The sequence below is a fragment of the Aythya ferina genome (genome assembly GCF_964211825.1).
Source record: "Aythya ferina genome assembly, chromosome: 15".
In the NCBI taxonomy this organism is placed as follows: Eukaryota; Metazoa; Chordata; class Aves; order Anseriformes; family Anatidae; genus Aythya; species Aythya ferina.
In genome coordinates, this window is record NC_140314.1 from 9991003 (window position 1) to 10012633 (window position 21631).

Sequence of the window (21631 nt, forward strand, 5' to 3'; positions counted from 1 at the left end):
GGAAAACAAACCATTATCAGGCTACTCTTGGAAATTTTTGGAAAGACAAATGCAAAAGCCTACACTTCCCTATTTTTATAGTTTTAATATATTGTACTTTTCCTGGTCATTTTCAACAAGTCACGTAGCTATGTCAACTTGAATTGATAAGCAAGCATAGCCTCCAGGTTTTGGAAATAGCTTTTATGTTGTTGTTTATTAACCATACTCTCCATGGTCTGTTGATTTGAACCTTTTTTGTGTGTATTGAAAAATCAGATAAAACGGATACATTAAAGGTTAATTAAACAGAAGTTGGTTGAATATGAGTTGTTTTCTGTGTATGATTACATGCATTAAATAGATGATGAGACTTCTAGTTTCTTTTTGCTTCAGTTTTGAATTCAGGTTTTTGTCTTCATTAATTGATGACATTGTACTTTTATGACTAGACTGGAAGTCAATCCTGCAGCTCAAGTGAATACTTTAAGCAATATGTTGCCTTCAGCCACTGTGCCAGAATCCATGACAATTAGTAAGTACTTCCTTGATGTATCTAGATTAATGGAATTAACTTTTGAAGTCCTTCATTTCTACTCTTATTTCGAGGAGATCTATTTAGAGAGGCATGCAGCACTTCATTTCTGATGTGCTGGTCACATTAGAAATGATTCTGAATTGGCTGATAACAGGTTATGGTTCATTGCAGCTTGTATGACATGAGCCTCTTTTTCCACAGAACTGCTATAAATATTCTTATACTAGTTGTGGCCTCAGTATTTAAATTAATAGTAATGATTTAATTTGTTTAACATCATTCAATTTCTGCACGTTCTAAAAATACTAATGGCTTGTTCTGATGTGATCTTAATTATTTGTCCTGCTTTTTAATGCCAGGAGAGCAAAGAAAAAAAACCCAAGAACTCTACTCAGTCTATGGTTTTAATAGGGAAAATCTGTTCCAAACGTAAATGTGGCCTTTCATGAACAAAAACTTTATTTAAGATTAAGGTGGAAGACTTATTTTCATTAGTGTTAAGGGTTGAACTGGACAGAATAAAATGGCCTTTGCTGTAGGAGAGAGATCAGTAGTACTGTCTGTTTATTTATTCCATCTTCCATCCTTTTCTTTACATAAACTTGCAGAAAGAAAACTTAATACTTATACTGGCTTACTTATTTGCATAGCTGGACAGTTTGGCTTTTTCTCTCTGTACAGAAAGTTCTGTAACTGAGCTGGTCTATGTGGCTTTGTTCCTATAGCTCTAGGGTGTGCGTCTTTTTTTTTTTTTTTTTTTTTTTTAAACATAAATATGTACAAATCTTAAATGATAACATTTGGGAATACAGAAGTGATGAGACAAGATTCATTTGAGAAAGTGATTTATGAAATCATCAAAATGAATGAACACTATGGTATTCTAACCCTGTGTTCTATTTTCATGTTCAAATGGTATCTGGTTGATGTGTTAAAAGTAAGCCATGAATTTTTGCTGGATTCTGGCTCTAATAAATATCTGCTGAGTGAGCCTTACAAAGCTGAAAAATCCTTTCCTACAAAGTGCTTTATAAAGTGAAAATCTAGTTTAAGACTTTGAAGTGACAGTTGAAGATGTAGATGAAGTTACTGTTGAAAGCACTGTGATGCTTTTGGTCACTGGGTGTTTTCTGTTCATGGTGTTACTATAGTCTAATCCTTTTGTACTTACGCTTTAGCTTTGTTTTTCAGTCGTAGAATTTTAATGGCAAATGTCCTATTTTTATTGCACTTCATTTTATTGTTTCATAGGTACCAGCAGGGGCCACAGTTGGTCTCTTTCAGTTGCTCAGTGCACATGTGTAGTTAGGACAGCTATAAAACAAAGTAAACCTTGGGATTTTCAATTGTTGATACTTAGCAGTTTCTAAATGAAATGAACCACAATATCAGAAGAAACATAATCATTAGCTTTCCATTTCAGACAAGGTTTTGAGGAAACACATAAGCTATGAAGCCAGTAGAACCATTGGTAAATAATTACTATAATGAAAATTCAGCTGGCTATACTTTTAAGTTAATATCTTTATAATAGCTGATCCTAGATACATTAAATAAAAATCATTTTTTTCAAGTTTGTTATTACAGATCGTAGATTCTCTATACAGTAAGAATTCAGTGCTATGATGAACCCAGACACTGAAGCTCTTTTTCTATATTGCAATTACCAGAAGAATTATTAAATGGTGAGGCTTATAGCTTGGTTGCATGGCAACTAATTCTAACACATCAGGAAAGAAAAATGTAATGCAATAGCGTAGAGAGAAAAACTTTGAGGTCTCCAGTGGCTGTGGATTTTTGTGCTGTTTAATTCTGAAGACAAAGCTTGAAAAGAGTTTTTTTCTGAATCTGTTCTTCCCCTTCTTCCTTTCCATTTTGTTTGTACAGTGCTAACTTTTTTTTTCTTTTTTTTTTTTTTTAAAGTTAGGACAATTTGTTTTCCACAGTAGAAGGCCCAAAGTATATTGTCTATTTTATTTCCTACTAAAATTTGCCGTATTAATAGTGACATGACAGGCTAATATTTAGAGGATTTTGGAGCAGTAAAGCCTTAATAGCCAATGTTCATGCAAGCGGCTTTGGTAGCATGTCTTGAAAGGTCAGACTTCTTATTTAAGATGTAACTAGTCTGCTGAAGGTTTTATTTTGTCTCAGAAGATACCCGTGTAAATTTGCATCCAGGAAAATAAAAAAAATAATTTCTGTAGACTGCTCCCAGCCCTCCCTGGTATTCTATCTGCAGGATTGCAGAGGAGTGCTGCATGACCTTGTGTACACTGAGAGATGATTTCACTTACAGCTTATTCTTCATAACAGGTGATTGCAACTCATATTTATCCAATCTTTCTTTGGTTAAATAGCTCAAGAGTTGTGAAGCTTAAGAATTTTCTGGAGATTGCTGGGAAATTGACAGGTGCTCCATAAAGCGTGTCACTTTTAAAACCTATTTCATGCTCTGGATGTGAATTTATGAAAGCTGTTTAGAAGTTAGATTATTCAAGTAGTATGCAAGTGAATTAAAAACATTTTAAAACAAATATTTACTTTATTACTAACTAGGCACTACAGATTAATTTCAATAATAGAAGTTAATTATTGGAATTTTAAAATGTGAGATTTAATATGAAAAATCTAATAAGCACATTCTTGGAATTTCATGTTATCTTTTTTACTGCTAAAGAAAGAATTGGTTTAGAGTTTTTGGTTTGTACCTGGGAGTCTTTTTTTTTTTTTTTTTTTTTTTTTGAGGTGGTTTTGTGAAAATAGCTGTTAAGATTACATAATTTGAAAGACTTGCTGAGTTATTTTATATCTGTCTTTATGAAACACTGATTATCACTTGGATTTTAGATATGTTGGTGCTAATGCTGCTTCTTATGAAAGTAGTGTATCTCTTTCTGTTAATATTACTTTACAGGGCGTAAATGACTATATCAAGCTCAAAGCAGTTCAGAAGTAGGACATAAACTCTGACATCAAACAGTTGTCTGAAGCGGTTACACTTGGCTATCTTCCCACTGCTTTATTAAAAGAAAAAAGGGGAGGGTGGGGAAAAGAGGGAGAAAGATTGAGGCTGCAGGTGGAAGTCAGAAATTTGTGGTTGCTGGTACAACCTTCAAGTTGGTGTGTATCATCCTGATTCCCTCTCCACCCCATCCCCAGTTCCTTCTTCTAACCCCCACACTGAGTAAAATATAAGTGCTGGAAAAACATTATAATCATAAACTGATCTGAGGCAAGCATAACACACAAACAAGAGTAATGAACTGTGGATGTTCTGGCAGATTTGAGGTCAACTTGCTGCAGTGCATGATGCTGGATTTACTTTGTTGTGTTCAGCTGACTGCTCTCACATACTGCAAAAAATTTAGAGAAGCACAGGTGAGAGTAGGAAATTGCAATTTTGAAGTTTTGAATGTTAGGCTTGAATTAGGATAGGATATGTCCTTTTAATTCACTTCAGTTATATCAAAATATCATGAATTTGGAAAAAAAACGTTGTGAACAATGTTTCTCTTTTTTTTTTTTTTTTTTTTTTTTTTTTAACTTGGTAATCTATATTTATTTAGCACTAGTAAATACTAAAGTAAGCACAGGCTGTGCAAGCCTTCCTAGAACCTTGGCTGTCCAGCCCAGTCCAGCCGTCTATGCTGATGCTTCCTTCCACACCTCCACTGCTGTTGGAGTTGGACAAAATTAAGGAGAAATACTGAGTATGAGTGTTTGCTTTTGTGGTCCTAAATTAAGGGCTGATTCGCTTAATTCCCATTCCTATACATTATCATGAAATTGGTAGTGTCTGCTTTGTTATATCTTTAACAATACTGCAAAATCTATGATTTTCGGGAAAAAAAAAATTCAAATATAAATAAGAGTATTTTAACTTTTATTTCAAGAGACTTTTTGCTCCTTTTTTTTTTTTTTTTTTTTTTTTACCAAAATACAGTCTTTATGAGAATCTTGCTTACATGATCTGCTCACGTTGTTTGTGTTGCAGAGAGAAGTGAGAGAAGATGCAATAAGGGAAAGAAGATCAAGTTAGTAGGCAAGTTAAGGTTACAGTTTGAATAGGCAGGTAGAATTGGAAAAGTGGAGACAACTTAAAATCTGACAGTTAAATGTTAATAACTCAGTACACATTTAAACAGACAGGATGTATACCACCAATTATTGTAGAGTAGTGACCCCAGTGTTAGTACAGTCAGCCCTACAATAACTTGTTTGAGTGGCAATGGCTTTAATTTATTGAGAAGCAGAGAAATAATAGCAGCTTACTCACTGTTGCATTACCATATTTTAGTGACCCTCTTGAAATATTTAAAGTGTTGGCTTAATGCTTTCTTGAGGAGGATTCTGAATTCAACATAATAGTTAGAGATTGTTACTTTATTGTCGTGTTACTGTAGTGAAAGCTTACTGTGAATGTTTTTTGCTTGTACTATACACTTGTATAAGGCTTGAACAATTCTTGGATTGTTCTGTTTTCCTCATCCTTTAAACAAATTTTTACTCTTCACGTTGACAGAATGTGGTCCATTTTCATAACACTATGTATTAGTGGTGGTTACATATCATAACATTACATATTAGGACTATTAGGATCCACCAATTTTCTACAGGTGCCAAAACAAAAATAAAAACTCCAATTTTTCCAAGCTGCCCATAAAGTGGCAGTGTCTCATCATGACCAAAAGAATACTAATAAAATAATACCTAAGTCTCAGAATACAGTCTTTTTTTCCCTCCAAAATAACTACTAGTAAGTAAGAAGCTATTACAGACTCTTCTGAAAAACAGTAATGAAAATACTGGAGGATAGTCTATTTGGTAGTATCAAATCTTTTCGCTCTAAGATTTTTTTTTTTTTTCTCCCTACAATTGCTCCATAAATTGCAGTGGTTGCCCGGTCAGAACTCTATTCTTGCAAAAAGGATGTTCTGCCCTGTACTCCTCATCCTTAATGGCTAAAAAGGTGTTCTGCTCTGCCCTGCCTGCTTTCTGCTGTGTGCCTTTTGCCAGCAGCAGTACTGAACTTGCCACTAAGATCACTTGGCAACTCTTTGTCTGAAAAGTAGCCCAGCAGAAAAATGTGATTTTGAGCTGGATCAGTTCCTGCAAGGACACACTGGTGCCAGCACAGGGATGGCAGTAGGAGTGATGGGTGAAGAAGCATGCTAGAACATTCTTCATGCTGAGAGCACTGCCTTAGGAAATCTGATTAAGTACTTAATGTAATCGCAGCTTTGGTTTTGAATGCTAGTAATATTATTGACGGAGAAAGCAGAAACCTCAAATTTTTTTTTTAAGTTAGTGTTTAATACCCACAAATTTTACTTTGGCTTCTCTACAAGATTTGGAATCTTTCTTTAGGTTGGCTGTATAGAGAACTCATAAAGATGCTAAGTTACTGTACAAAAATAATTGTTCTTTCTGTGCTGAATTAATGGAGTGCAAAGTCCCTCGACCTACTGAAATGTTTCTTGCTAATGCCAGCTACTTCTCAAGCTGTAATGTGGAATGGGTGGAAAAATAATTGTCTAATTTCTCCATGGCCAAAGAAGCAGAAATGGTTTGAAAAGAATCCACCATGAGCAAATAGGATTGGCAGATTTCAAGTGATAACAGAACCCTGCAGAATCCTGCAAGGGGGAATTAACCAGCAGATTAGCAATGCCAGATTTGAATTGTGGTGTCTGCACTGACTGATACACTCGATTGATGTAGTATAAACTTTTACATTTTGTCCATTACTAGGAGTTGGACAGACTTAATCTGGTCCACAGTACAATGTTAAATCTTCTTTTTTTTTTTTTTTTTTTCTTTTTAATGGGCAAAAACTCCTGTCACTGTAGAAAAATATGAAGGAAGTTATGGGTAAGCCAGTGAATTTAATCTAGGGAGAGAAGAAAGTTGTCCAGTGGCTTTGCTTGCTCGCAGAAATTAAGTAATACCAGTTCCATTAATATGGTTTCAGTAAAAGCTCAGAAAATTCGCTGACATCTGCTTTGAATACTTGCAGAACACAGTCATCTGATTTATTGTATTTATAAACAGGAACAGTTTGTTTAACTGTTAGGGGGATGTTATAATGTATTTTGTCCCTGCAGAAGGTCTCTAAAATTATTGATAAACCTGTGTGAAATTGTTAAACAAACTTTCCAAAAAAAAAAAAAAGATTAGTTTAGGGCACATGTCCATTCAGATGTTTGCAGATAAGCCATTCAAATCTTTGAAGATGTGCTTCATGTATTTCATGGATTTGTGCAATATCTAGGTTGGAGGTTGGACTCGATGACCTTGAGGTCTCTTCCAACCTAGAAAATTCTGTGATTCTGTGATTCTGTGATCTGGAAGTTGAAATCTGTTTTAGATTAGGTGATTAATTCCTAATATTTTTCAGTAAATTTATAGTAAATAGTAACAGTACAGCTGTACAGTTGCATGGTAAAAACTTCATAATAGCTGCAGGACTCCAGGTGCATGGCTTCGAGTTGACACTTCTCTGTACAGCACAGAAAAGCTACTCTAAAAAAAGCTAACCCTAAAGAAGGCAAGGAAGTACTGACTTGTGTACAGGCAGAAGATCCTTAACTTATCCCCTCACTGAAACTGCAAATCTCCCTTGAAATGGTAGTGCTGCTGAAGATGGCATTTCTTACAAGTTCAAAGAAAATGTCAATTATTATTATTATTATTATTTTTTTTTAGTTCTAGATGTAACGATGTGATGAGGTATTTTTGAAGGTATTTGTAAGAAATAAAAAGTTTTTTGTAGGTAATAGCAGAATTCAGAAAACCTGTTGTCTCTAAAACAGTAGACTGAGATTGAGTTGAATCAATCTCTCTTCTCTGGTCTCACAGTAATACTGTCCTGCATGTCCTGCATCAGGTTTTATAGCAAGGAAAACACTAGCAAAGATATATAGCAAGGAAACATTTGAAAATGGTACACAAGTAACAATATATTTCACTAATATATTTCCAGTGAAAAGGTGCATTGTATCCTAAGATGCCCCATGTGGCTGTGATTAAAAATAAATCAGTTGTAGCTGTAGACAGACATTTACAGTGTTTGCATTAAAGCCAAATACAGGCTAGGTTAGTTTGATCAGTACTTCTGGTACGATGTTTAAATAATACAATTTTTGAAAGATTGCTCAAGTTGGTGATGAGATGAAGAGAATTGTTAGGTGCTTTGCTGAGTAGCAAATGACCTTGACATCATGTTAAGTGTGTTGCTTAATTAATGACACTGTGTATGTGACTTAGATCTGAAATGAACAAAAATACAAATGGAAATTAACCTTTTTTGTCTTTAGATGAACTTCGTCAAGCTATTGTGGCCATGATGAACAGAAAGGATGAACTGGAAGAACAGAATAGGTAGTTTTCTTTTTTCTAGTCAAGAGGCACTATATAATTTCAAAAACCTGTTATCATTTGATTTCTTTAATACCAGCTGTCCTTTGTATAAAGGACAAAGGACATAATCTTTTTGTCATCCTCCTGATATATATATATCTATATAAATATATATATAGATATATTTGTAAAAGGTATGCTTAGTAGTTTAATATTCAACTGTGGATACTGACAAGTAGTGTTTACAGGTCTACTTTTTCCTTCGACTTCAAATCACATATAGCCATTTGTCTTTGGGAGGTTTCACAAGTTGTAGTTTTTTCAAAACCAAAACTTACAGCCAAAAGATTCCTACTATCTCTTAAGGCAGCTTTCTGAAAAAGTGAAAGTTTGTCCTGATTTGTTTATGCAAATATTCAGAAAGTTTCGTTTTTCCCCTTTCTCGTGCAGAAATGATGTAGGACCGCCAACAATGTTACACTGAAAGTGGCTGTCATTTGTGAATGTCCTCATGTTTACCTTGGACAAAAAAATGATGTAAATGTAAAAAAAATGTCATTCATTTAAAATGCCATCAAACCTACTTTTTTTTTTTTTTTAGTATATTGGAACACGTGACAAAACAAATGAAAATATATTTGAGATGTACTATTGCTACTCTATAGAAAAACTTTTTTGGTAATTTATGCTTTTAAAAGAAATGAAGTTTTTTTTTTTTTTTTTTTTTTTTTCATGTCGAGACTACCAACTGATCCCATTTTGCTGCCTCTTCTCCACACTGACGTAGTTGGTAGTTATTGTTTCATTCAGCTTCTTTTTTTTTTTTTTTTTTTGGTGGGGTGGCGTGTTTATGTCATTCTGCTGACCTTTGGTATCTCATCAAAGGTGTTACACAAAGATATATCACAGTACTCTCAGTAGAGACAAGAGTCCTACCTGTCCCCTGCTCTGGCTAATAAACATGTTGCTTATAGATTCTTTCTGAGAAGTAGGAGCTTGCACTCCTACTTCTGCATGGAGATGAGATTATAAGCTACTTTCTATGATGGGAAATTCTTTTTGTGTGGTGGTGTAGTAGATACTGTAATAGGTTGTGCTTTGGCCATGCTGACAAGATTAATACAAATTAATAGCAAGCACTTGCAACTGATTTTTGTTGGGTACTTTTTTCTTGCAGCTTTTCATATCCTTGTATAATCAAATCAGGTGTTTTTTACATTGAATAAAGAAATTTTAGGATGACATTAGTGGTATCATTCAGATAACTTACTCTGTAATTCATAGAGGATTCTCTAATTACTGTTAGCGGTGTTCTAACAGATGCTGCTACCTTCTTCCAGGTCCCTGCGAAACCTGCTTGATGGAGAGATGGAGCATTCTGCAGCACTGAGGCAGGAAATGGACAACTGGAGAAGGAAAGTAGCAGAACAGGAAGAGCGGCATGCCACAAAAGTCCAAGCCTTGGCAAGGTGAGAAGCACTAAAATACTCATAATAGCAGCAATTAAAAAGTAATTTTCCAAAAGAAATTAGACTAATAATAAGAAATATAAGCCATGAAAATAGTGGCAGTTAAGTAATGAGACTGATACAAAGGAACACGTCAGGTAAATGTAAGTAGACTTCTTTCTTTATGTACCTTTTCTTTGGTCCAGTTCTAACCCCACACTTTTTTTTTCCCTCTTCTACTTAAAAGTTTGGAAATTCCTGGTAGAGCTATCATAATAATCATGGTCCTAGGATTTTTCCCTCATATGTGATATATTCTATTCTTAATGTTGTTGAAGTGCCTAACATGATCTGGAATTAGTACTCCCCAAACCTTAGTTTTATGACAGAACTTAAATATAATAGGGGGAAAATTGTTTAATTAAAGTTTTTTCTGAATTTTAAACCTTTCAGATATTTTCTTTTAAAAATGCTAGCACCAGATTTTGACAAAATGTATACTAGGAAAAAATCACCAAACAGCTTGCCTTTCAGTGAATATGAAAGAATATTTAGGGGTACACACACATACTTTTTTTCATGGAATCATGTATGTAGTTAAGGTTATGAACCCCCAAATCCCACAAATATTTCATCTTGCTCTGTCAACAAGATGACAATCCTATCATAGGATTTCTCATAGATTTGATATCAGGTATATGTGCTTACATGAACATTAGTTTTCCAATTTTATTATTTTTTTTGTTGTTTTATTACCAGTAATATTTCTAATGTATGTTGTAATGAATGAATTGGAACAAGAATGAACAACTGTTACGTGTCTTTAAGCTTTGACAAGGTCTGGAATACTTTTCCAACTTGCATAACTTTTTTTCTGGCAATGCTGTTAAGGGATCTTGGAAGCCAACAGGCAAAAAAGTATCACGAGTATTTAATTGTTAAGCAAGAAATATGTAAAGACTGCTTAGAATTTTTATATTCCAAATAGTTTCTACACTTTTTTTGTATCATTTAAGGAATGCTGAAGTCTTTGGGGGGGGGGTGGGGAGGAGAGGACAACAAAACTTTGTAAAGACATTTATTATTTAGTCCATTCCATCGTTTTTCAGCATTAACAAAATAAAAAAGCAACAAACAGTCCTCTTTTTAAAAAAAAACAAACAATGTCTTTTTTCATTAATTTTTGTTCTATTAGCAAACTGACAGAAAGTCGGGTTAATCTGTCTTGTTCCTTCCGCAATTTACTGTTTCTCTTAATTCTTAATTTTTAAATCAGGTGTGAAAATGTCTTTATGCTTTATCTCTGTGATGATTTATGGCAAAAAGCATGACTTCAGTTTTCATCATTACAGTACAATATGTTATTTAACATTCTTCAGAAGAAATCTCATAATCAGGCCATATTTAATGTCAATAGATCAGCTGTTGGACACCATATAGCCAGAAATACATAGATGGAAATGATGTGAACAGCGTGGTTCACTTGAGATAAATATGTTTTTCCATTCAAAAATCCGTTTATATCTTTTTAAACAAGAAGACTATGAAGTATTTCACAGCAAAAGTTTTAAGTAGATGTTATGCCCATACCAGTGGGCCATGACTGAAATATTTTCCCTAAAGCACAGAACAGTCATCTTTAAACTATGTCCTTAGGGATATAGTATTGCTTTCTTGAGCTAACTAATTCTGTGGTACAGACTCTATGGATGTGTGAATATGTTGTTAGTTTGGTACTGATCTTGGGAGAAGGTTCAGACATTGCATATTAAATCTGTCGTGGATGTGCTATTGGGTCCTTGAGGTTGAAGTTGAGTTTCAACCATCTGGCTTTTTCTCATGGTTGTAGAATGAGTAAACAGTGAGTTCTCATTCATTTTCTGGTCCTCTTGTCAGGTTTTCATGGCTGACTACTTTCTCAACTGCTGTATCGTAAACAACAGTTGTTGCCAAACATTGTGAATAGTATAAGATTCTGAAGTGGTGATTTTTTTTTTTTTTTTAAAGTAATTGTTTGTTTAAAATTAAGTACTGGAGCACTTTAATAGCGTACAAAGTGTTGTCGTGTCCTCTCTGCATGGTCATCTAACTGCTCTTGACAGTAAAATAATGGATATTTCATTTTAAGTGTTTAAAAATTAATTGAATTTTTACCTAAGATGAGTAATTTAACTGTTAATCACACAGAGAGAGGCTTATGATTGTCTGAAAAATTAGAATAGTAGTGATGCTTTCTGTGGTCCTGTCATGCAGTTGTATTTTTATTACTACATCTCATATTTATATGTAAAAAAAAAAAAATTGTTTTTGGCTTTTATCTACATCTTACATCGGTGATTGTCTTTGCCAAGTCTTATTCTGCAATCTGTTAACTTTGTAGTAAGTCCTTTTGTTAAATTCAATGTAATTATTTTAACTTTTTTATTAAAGTGTATTTCTATATAAGCGATTTTTTCAAACTTTTTTTGTCACTTAATATCTGCTTTCAGAGATATTTTTCAAATTTCTTCAGATGTAAATTATACATATGTATTGCTTTTATAAATCAGTTATTTGCCTTTTCAGAATTACTGTTTAAACAAAACAAAAACTGACTTCTTATTGTCCTAAGTTTATGTTGATTGCTTACTGTAATCTAAAACATACTAATTGTTTTAATGGTTTGTTTTGTATGAGTTTATGAAGCATTCTTATGAGTAAATTTTGACATTTTGCAGCCTTAATTGGCCTTGAAATTAAATCATCTCTTGGTGGAAGACAGGGCGAAGTGAGAACATGATAAAGCGTATATTGACTGAAGCCTGCAGCTCATTGTATGATCTTTAGCCCATTACATGTCTTCAGCCAAATCAAGGGTGTTTTAGTTCCTGAAAGATAAATAAAGGCAGAATAAATAAAGGATGTTGCTATCAGTATTTGTACTCATGTCAGAGAAGTCAGCATGGTTTAAAGCTGTGGAGCAGAAACTGAACAGTGCACATGTGCACTGGGAAATGAGCATGAGACCTCTTTTTTGCCTATACCTAAGAGATTCCTTGTACTGCAATGTCAACCTTCAGAAAATAAGTGACTTCTTGAGTATGTGTCCCCCTTCCCTTCTCTCGGTGTGTCATCAGGAACACTGATGTGTTAGAAAACACGTTTGCCAAGTATCCAAGTCTAATGCAGCTTACTTCTTTGCCAAGACAGATGAGCTGAGGCAGAAGCAGAGTTTTGAGTCATACCCTACCTAAATTGTTTGTGTGACATTGCCACTAACTTTAGATTTTTAATCTTAATTGTTATTTTTTCTAAGTATGTCTTAGGACTAGATGTATTTCCAAGTATTTTCTTGGACTTTCTCCCCATCTGGTGTGTTGGCCGCTCCTCCAGTTTTGTATGGTCTGTGAACTTACCAACGGTGCACTCTCTCTGTATCCAGGTCATTAATAAAGATGCTAAAGAGCATTGGCCCTAGTATTGAACCCCGGGACACACCAGTAGTGGCTTACCTAAAGATTGCTTTTGTGCTACTGTTGTGCACAGCAATGAATTTTAAACTGTCTTTTAAGCTAAATCACTAAAATTTAGATAAGTAAGGCTTTTGAAGGTGAATGCAGCTGTAATGGTGTCTTTGTCTTCTTACAACTCTAAACAAGCTCTGGAGTAACCTATGATGCCTGAAATCTTGGGGATGATTCACATGTATAGTAAACAACAAGCCTATTCCGAATGTTAAATAAGGTTAGTAATCTGTGCCTTGTTACAGAGAGGAGTGTTTGTTTTCTGCATATGCAGGCGCAGTGTTTACTGTCAGTCGTGGTGAACTACCATGACTGAGATTCCTATAAGCTTTTTATTGCATAGCAGAACTAGAGTCTGAAAATGATAAACATAAAGGTAATATAAATATATTTAGAATGCTTCTAATTCTGCTTTTGATGACACATAAGACCTAAATATGCAGTTTGAGGGAGGGAGAGAGATACACAAGTGGGTTTGACATTCATATGATGTAGGGCAATGGAGACAATGCAAATACATCATCATTTAATATTCACGTTTGAGGTTATAGGATTTGTATATTCATATTTCTTTGACTCACTTCCCCCACAGTTTTAGAATTTGCATTGACATGTAGGTGAATCAGGTATTTATCATGCATGTACCCTTTTAAAGAACAGATAAGGAGCTTTTTTAGAAGAATCTAAAGAGATGCTCACTTAGACTAAAACGTTATTTTAAAACAATATTATGTAATTTCTCTAATTATGATGGAGGTTGGGTGCGTTGTAGTGATTGTTCTTCTGAAAGTCATTTTGTCTTATCCCATGATATAAACAATGTTGGGAGCTGCTTAGATGCAACAAATTTTAATGTCACCATTATTTTGGACTTCAAATGCATTTCTTTAATGATTCAGTGCAACTCATTTTCCAGCAAGTAAGAAACTTCGTATAGAGTTATTTTTGGATGTAGATTTTTCTTTTAAGTTGCTTTTGTTGGTTCACTTTCTATGATGTGGGTGCTGCTGCTGCAATATTAGGATTAGTAAAACATTTTTAGTAGCATTTTAAGCCCAGAATTTGGACAATCTGAATAATTCTGATATTAAAGAAGTTGAAATAACAAAAGTTGTGGACATGATTTCTATGTGCCACATAATACATTAAGTGAATAAGAGGAAACAAGTTTTCAGATAATTTGTAGTAATGAAACCTTCACTATTTACCGCAGAAGCAGTTAATCACATGACAAGAGTAGAAAACTTCCCTGAATTATAAAATTATGAACATATTAGGTCAGGAAAGTAATTTAATAACCTGACTATTGTAGTTTGATGAGCAAATATACTTATTTTATGAGCTAATATTTGTGTGTCCCCAGAACTCTTGCTAAGAATTTGATGTAAACACCTTCTTGAATACTTTGAGAACACTAATTTCAGCCTTTCTGGTGACAAAAAAGAAAAGAAAGAGAATGATCTTGAGTTGTTTGCTTAGTGAGGACCAGTAATTCTAACTAATGACTGAGGATCAGTCATTCTAGTTAAAAATTTTGGAATACTGGTTTTCTCACCCCCTTTTTTTCAATATACAATGTGTTCATTTTGTGAAATAAAAGAATGAAACAATTATTTGAGATGTAGTGGAATTATATTTATTAGTAAATAAAGTGACAGTTTAGGATAGATGCTTACAATTTATTCTGATGCTGTTTACTTTCTGTGAAGATGATTTCTTTTGCAAGTAGAAAAAGAAACGGGAATATCTATTTAAAAAAAAATATATATATGTATATATGCACACCTGTTACATCCCTAATATGTTTGTTTATTGACAATACACTCAAAAGTAACTTTAACTCACTCTTTGTTTTTACCCATTGTCGTGTAGCAGAATTAACTGCAGAATTAAGACTCAAGGGAAGAAGTCACTTGAACATACTTTAGGCAAATAAGTATTCTTGTTCCTGTCAGTCATATTTCACAGAAGAAGGCCACAGGTACATTTCAACGCAATGATAGTGTCTTGCAATGCAAAAACTCTTTGATTCTTCATCTTGTTTTACAGAGCTTTTGGATTTTTTTTTTTTTTTTAATTTTAGATCTGGTGTTAAGTATCTGTGGTAAGATGCAGTGCAGTTTGGTAATGTCTCAGTTGAGAATTAATCCAATAACCTCAGCTTTACATGGATAATCATATTAGTTTTAGTAAGACTGCGTGCGTGTTTGCAGGATCTGTGCCACTGGAAAAATATTGCTCTGATTGAGACATCATCAGTCAGTGCTGAAATGATTATGTCTGGACATCTGCAAATTTGACTTATTCAGCTGGTCTTCTGTACAAAATACTAGCTTTTAGTTAGGAAACTCTGAAATATTTCTGTAAGTTTTCTTTTAAAAATGGAGAACTTCTTAGGTCATTTAACTTTCAAGTAGCAGTAATCTCTTTTTTTTTTTTTTTTTCCATGTGAACTATTTCAATAGTTCTTTCATAATAGTTATCTGATTGTTTTAAAGGAAGTAGTTTCAGTGTTTAACCTATTTCCTAGTCTTTTGATAGAATAGAATAAATAAACTCTGGTATTATTTTATAAGCTGTCTTTTTTTTTTTTCCCCTTGTCAATGATCCTTTCTCAAATTGCATGGACATTTTGTGCCAGTGGCTCCTTGGCAATGTTACTGTTTTTTAATTGATTTTTTTTTTTTGTATGGTGTACTATTACATCAGTTTGTGAGGCAGAGAGGTTTATTGAAGTTGAGCGTGAAATTGGCTAATCTCAGATTGCATATTCTTAGATTGTGTTCAGGGATGCTAGAGGAAAGCATCCCTTACAAAGGATGGGGTTTGTAGCAAGAAGAGCAGATTAAATGTACATTACAATGTACTGTGTAGGGAAACGGGGGAGGGGAAACAAACTGCTTTTTTATTGCAGCATTTGGACTTTTATGTACCTTCTGTTTACTGTTCCTTCTGTAACCTAATCTGCCTCCTCATATCTAGCGTCTGTATTATTAAGCCACATTGGTTTTGATTTGGCATTTTGATTAATATATAATCTGTTTTCCAGCAATTCCTTCAGACTTAGCTGCATAGCATTTCAGTGATAGTACAGTGATACGTTGTGCATCTTGAAATGATTGCGCTGCTTACCTTAAGCAACTTCTTAGACAGAGGGGAAAAGTATCTCTTGTCCCTGCTTGTGAAAACTAATCTGAATATTCCTTTATTAACTAACTTTTTTCCACTTAGTTGGTGAAATGCCACAATTTAGGAAAACAATTATAAAAAATGGGATGTTAATTTGTAAGAAAGGTGAGGAAGTTGTTTATCTTAACCGCAAAGCCACTTCTTCGGATTTGGTATCAGTGCTGAGAAAGAGAGACTAACATAACTTAAATTTGAAAATTGAAAAGATTTTCAAAGGTTGGTTTTATACTCTAGTCTCATGTATTATATATAATTCAACTTCTGCTGCCATGAGTAATATTTCTTATGTTTCATATTTCATTTAGGGCTTATATACAACACCCTGTTTTGCTTTGTTTTAAATATAATTACAATTAGCAGTAGTTTTGCACTTCCTAATAGTGTGATCATAGGATAATTCAGGTAGGAAGGCATCTCTGGAGGTCATCTAGCCCCAGCTCTCTATATGAACTGTACATATTCTTTCAGTAAGGTCTTTATTTCATGTTGTTATTGATATTCATGTCTTTTTTTTTTTATTATTATTTGGAGATTTTGTACCTTTATAGTATTTTCTAAAGAACTTTTTTTAACAAGACAAAGCCATCTTGATTTTTTTTTTTTTTTAAGCCTGAATTTAGAAATAAGACATGTTTTAGGAGTAAGTTCCACAGAAAGCATTTGTCAATATCTGATACTTCTTCCAGAAGCTTAATTACAGTATTCAGGCCTCTGTATTTGAGACATATGAGAAATTGCTTTTCTTTTTTTCTTTTTTTTTTTTTTTTCCTGAGGTATGGGAAAACATAGTTTTATCATAAATACGGCAGAGATTATATATGTGTACTTCATCTGTTTATCATGAAATTGAACCATAGGCACAATAGTGGAAGAATTCCTATTTTTTTTCTGTGTTATTGCAGTATGGACAGGTGCTGAATCTCTTCTCAAATGCAGAAACAAGATGGTTTATGATTCTGTCATGAGAGTCCTTAAACCTCAGTAGATTGTAATTGATTATAGTTATTTACATGCAGACATGAACAATTCTGTGGTGATAATTTTTTTTGTTCCAGGTGTCATTTATGTTTTTTTTTTTTTTTTTTCTTTTTTTTCCTGAATGAGTTACTTAGATCTGTTTTTATTTGTCATATAGTTATACTGTATTTATTTATTTATTTACACACATGCTGATCTGAACATCACCTGCCATCTCTTGTGGAAAATCTGACTTGTTCTTTGTAGCATAGGAAATGAAAATATATTAAAATGCATAAAGCCTTCAAAAGCTTCATTTAAAATTTGATTGTTGGGTAATGAATAGTTTCTTCCCAATGACTTAGCAACCTCCTACCTAAATGATTGAATAAAGCTGAGATTATATTGAAAACTGATTTGAGATCCATAGAAATAAAAATATAGCATCAATTTGGATAAAAATATATATTTTAGGAGGTTTGTGGATATGTGGATATATTTGTGGATATGTGGGTATGGGTACATGTGTAAAACGTTAATAAAAAAAAGTCTTCTAACATAGACCCATGTAAAACCCTCCATTACACATGCAGTAGCTGTTTAAATTACTGCAGGTAAAGACTGGTATCTCCTGAATTAAAATAAGTTTTTCCTTTTTTTTTTTTTTTTTCTTTTTTTATAATTTCATTAGATAATATTATAGACTTTTGAAGCTGTACTTTAAAAACCAACCAACCAAAGGAGAAGCAAAACAAACAAACAAAACAACAACAAAACAAAACAACAAAAAAAAAGTCACCCTTTCTTACTCCTCTCCTGATCTTGTTCTAATAAATCACTGACTTCTAACTACTATGATGCATTGGAGTGACTGCACTTCCATTCAGGAATTTGGAATAACTCAACTTCTTTTGAGGCCAAGTAACTGGCGAGAGAAAAAAAAAAAAAAAAAAAAAAAAGTCTTGAATGTAGTACTTGGAGTCTGAATACTTTGCTATTGCTGATGACCAGTTTTGCTTACATTTCATTCACACTTTCCACTGAAGTGGGACTGAAGGTTTCAGTTGAAATATTTTGTTCGTGTATCAGTCAACTCCAAAAGCATAAGAAACACTTTGTGTAAATTTGTGCATTTTCACTGGCCATATGTAATATGGTTGAAATTTTGACACAAACTACTCCTCAAACAATTACTAAAAGCAATTATATATGTATTTATATAATGTATGATAAGGGCCATCAAACATTTGCAAGTGTTTTTGGAGACTTCTCATTCTTAAATAAATTCCCATGAATAAAATGCCTGTCTTGTTAAGTTAATCTGTTTACAGCTTTCTGTAATCTGTGTTATATATCTAGCCTGTCAGCATTACTTACATGCGTACCTGGTCGACTAATTTTCCTAGTACTTTGCAGTTGACATTACTTAATGTCAACTAATAATTACTTAAAGTCAATTTTTTTTTTTTTAATCTTGATGACACAAGCTAGATAAAGCTTATTATCACAGACATGATTGTTTCCACTGAGAAAGTCTTTCCTCTATTTTGAGAAAACAATAATATTTGCTTATTCTTTTTTTTTTTTTTTTTTTAATAAACAGAGAAAATGAGGTGCTAAAAGTGCAACTTAAGAAGTATGTTGGAGCTGTCCAGATGCTCAGAAGAGAAGGTCAAACAGTGGAAGGTAAGGATTAAATGAAGGAAAAAAATCCATGCACAGGATTTGTTTTTCTTTTGTGGAGACAGTTTATTGGGGGCATAGTTGTATTAATCAAATGATGTAAGTGACTCCTAGACCTATATAAAAATCTACAAAGAAAAAATGGACAGTGAACAGCCATGCATCTTGTTTACAAGAATCTGCTTTTTATCCATCTTTTTATCACATTTTATCCAGTATGACACCATACCTCCCCCTGTTGAAGATCCAAGCTGAAAAGAAGTTAATTCTGTTTCTATGGGCACTGTTGTTGATGCATCTCTCACTGGGCTATTTGCTGTTGTGTGAACAGTTTTGTAATGCAGATTGATGTCAAATGAAAATAATCTTATATGATGGCACATGATCAAATTAGTGCTGAATCAGGATGTTCTTGCTCAATCTTCATCGCAGCAAATAAAATAATTTACATGCGAGTGGGATTAGCAAGGTATAATTTTATCTATTTGAACCCTGGTAAAATCCTATCCCCGACAGTAAAAATAACATATTTGATATATTTTGAGGAAAACGTCAATGTAGATTTTTCTAGTTACATTTACAGGGCACTTTTTGATAGATGAGAGTCTTATGAAGGAGGTTGTTTTCTTTTTAGTAAGTAATGCTCCAGAAAAAGCTATCAGACAAAAAATTATTTTAAAAAATAATCTGTGAATTAATCTGTTATTGAAAAGTAAGAATTTAGTAACTCTAGATTATAGTGTTAGTGGTATCTATTTTGGAGATAAGCATTTGTAGACTGTTTGAAATAGACTTTGTATTAAGAACAACCACTTTGCTTTCTGTGCTAAGCCTCTTTGACTATAATTAGCAAATGTTTGATCTGAAAGATAAGTCATCAGCAGTGTTACCTGTATTTCTTTAGTGGGGATAGAAGTTTCTATGACAGTATCTTTTTGGAGTAGTGATTTTGAATTATCTTCTGGTGGGACTGTATTACTACTGACTACAGAAGATTCTTCGAGAGAGTAGGTGGCTCTCAAGAAATTGGTACAGTCTTTTTTTCTTTTTAGATTGTCAATGTTGTGCTCATACAGGTGGTTGTATGAATGAATACTAGATTAATTCTGTCCTTATGGGCTAGTCACTATATTTACCTTGAATTTAAAAAATTTAAAAAGTTCATTCATCTTTAAAGGGTTGTTGTTTGTAAGAACACGTTTTTACTTCTGACGTTGCTGGAGCGTAGTGATTCATCTTAAGAGTTATTCACAAAAAACATCTCTTAAGCTTCTTATAATAGCAGAAATTATCCTTCATTAGATACTGACAGTTTCCATGATGAGCCTAATTATAGGAAAAGGAAAAAAAAAATCCTAGGCTAGCTATATTCTGCCATGATAAAATTATGCAAATTAGTGAGTGATAAGAATAGAAACCAAGTAGGATAGTCAGATTTGCTGGATGAAAAAGGGGGGTGGAACATTACCAACATTCTTAAAACTGAATACATGTATGCTTCACACTTAAAGGATATTTAGTCAATCCACACTATTTGGCTACAGTATTTATCATTAGTGACCAGAATAAATTTCAGCTACGTGAACTATTTGTAATATTTGTAATAATTTATCTTAACATTTTTTTTAACAAAAACAAATAATTTTTTGCTCCCTTCTGTCATTGGTGATTTATGTGAAATTTTTAGTAGTATTGGGGCCTCTGATTCAGAAGAGTACTTAAGCGTGTAAATAATCCCTGAATAGTAATATGTATAGAGAAAGGAATGTGAATATTGATCACTGAAGAGCAATATAGGCATCACAAGCCTACAAGAAGTAGAAAACTGTGCTTTTAACAGTGGAGGAAAGTAGTAAGAAGAACCAAACAAGCTGTCTTTACCTCTTGTGTCTAGGCATCCTGTTTAAAATCAGTCACCTGTACTATCTCCTAGTCATAACAAGACATAAATATAGACCAAAATCCATAGTCTATGCTGTGTTTTATTCAGTGATCTCAGGACTTCTGTATCAGCCCTGTGTCTTTAGAAATTGTTTATATTGTAAAGAACTTGCACATAGGGTTAGCAAATGGGGTCCAGGCTTTAAAACATCTTCTGGGATAGGTAAAACTCATGGTGTAATTTCTGGCAATCATAGTGTAAAGACTTCCAAAAGTTTTCGTTGTTTAGTAGCAAACAAATCATGGTAGAGTGCTTTAAAGGATTCCAGTGTCCCTATGTTCAAACATGGCAGCAGAAAACAGTATTTTTTTTGAAAATATGGAAGCAGTTTTGCAGCATAAAATTAAGAGTTCTGGCCATTCAGTAAAATGGTATCTCTGAATCTTAATGAACTAAGTGTGATATAATTATATACATAATTATGATATAATGTAAAGTGACCATAACACTTGTTTAACTAATTAGGAACTAATTTTGTTCCTAATTAGGTTACATGTTTAAAGGATTAGAGTGTATATTTGCAAGATCTGTTTTATTACTGTGATCTGAGATTGTGACAATCTTGTGACAACAGGATGAAGAAACTACTGTTTTCTCTGCTTTTATCATTTTTAATTGAAATTCTCATTTCTTTCTTGCATATTAATTTACATACTCGTAGATTAAGGTTCTGGACATTTAGACTTATTTGTAGACAGAGAAGCAGAGTTTTGTTGTATTTATACTTGGAAAACACCTGGCCATCATCTTGTGCTGGAATGGTAGGAAATTTTCCTCATCAGAGATGATTAAACTGTTGCATAGAACTAATTTCAATACAGCTCTATGTTATCATAATAGGTAATTTAAATGATGATTAATCTTCTTACAAATAGTATCATAACAAAAGCCTTCTTACATATATTACAGATTTTAGAACGCTATACGTTCAGAATTTCTGTGAAACTATTTTTAAAGATTCAAAATAATTGAACTTCTGCTGTTATTTTTATGACTATAAATAGAGAGTATTCAACATGGTTGCTACAAT

At 33.3% G+C, this 21631-nt stretch overlaps 1 protein-coding gene across 3 annotated transcripts in view; it reads left to right on the top strand.

Moving 5' to 3' along the window:
* The window catches only part of SNX29 (sorting nexin 29), a 139197-nt gene that overhangs the window by 24578 nt on the left and 92988 nt on the right, over positions 1-21631 (top strand). For all 3 annotated transcript variants that reach the window (XM_084536434.1, XM_084536436.1, XM_084536435.1), the window contains exons 11-14: positions 432-514; positions 7837-7900; positions 9220-9348; positions 18580-18662. In XM_084536434.1, coding sequence (XP_084392560.1) covers positions 432-514; positions 7837-7900; positions 9220-9348; positions 18580-18662 — 359 coding nt within the window. The remainder of the gene's footprint in view (positions 1-431; positions 515-7836; positions 7901-9219; positions 9349-18579; positions 18663-21631) is intronic.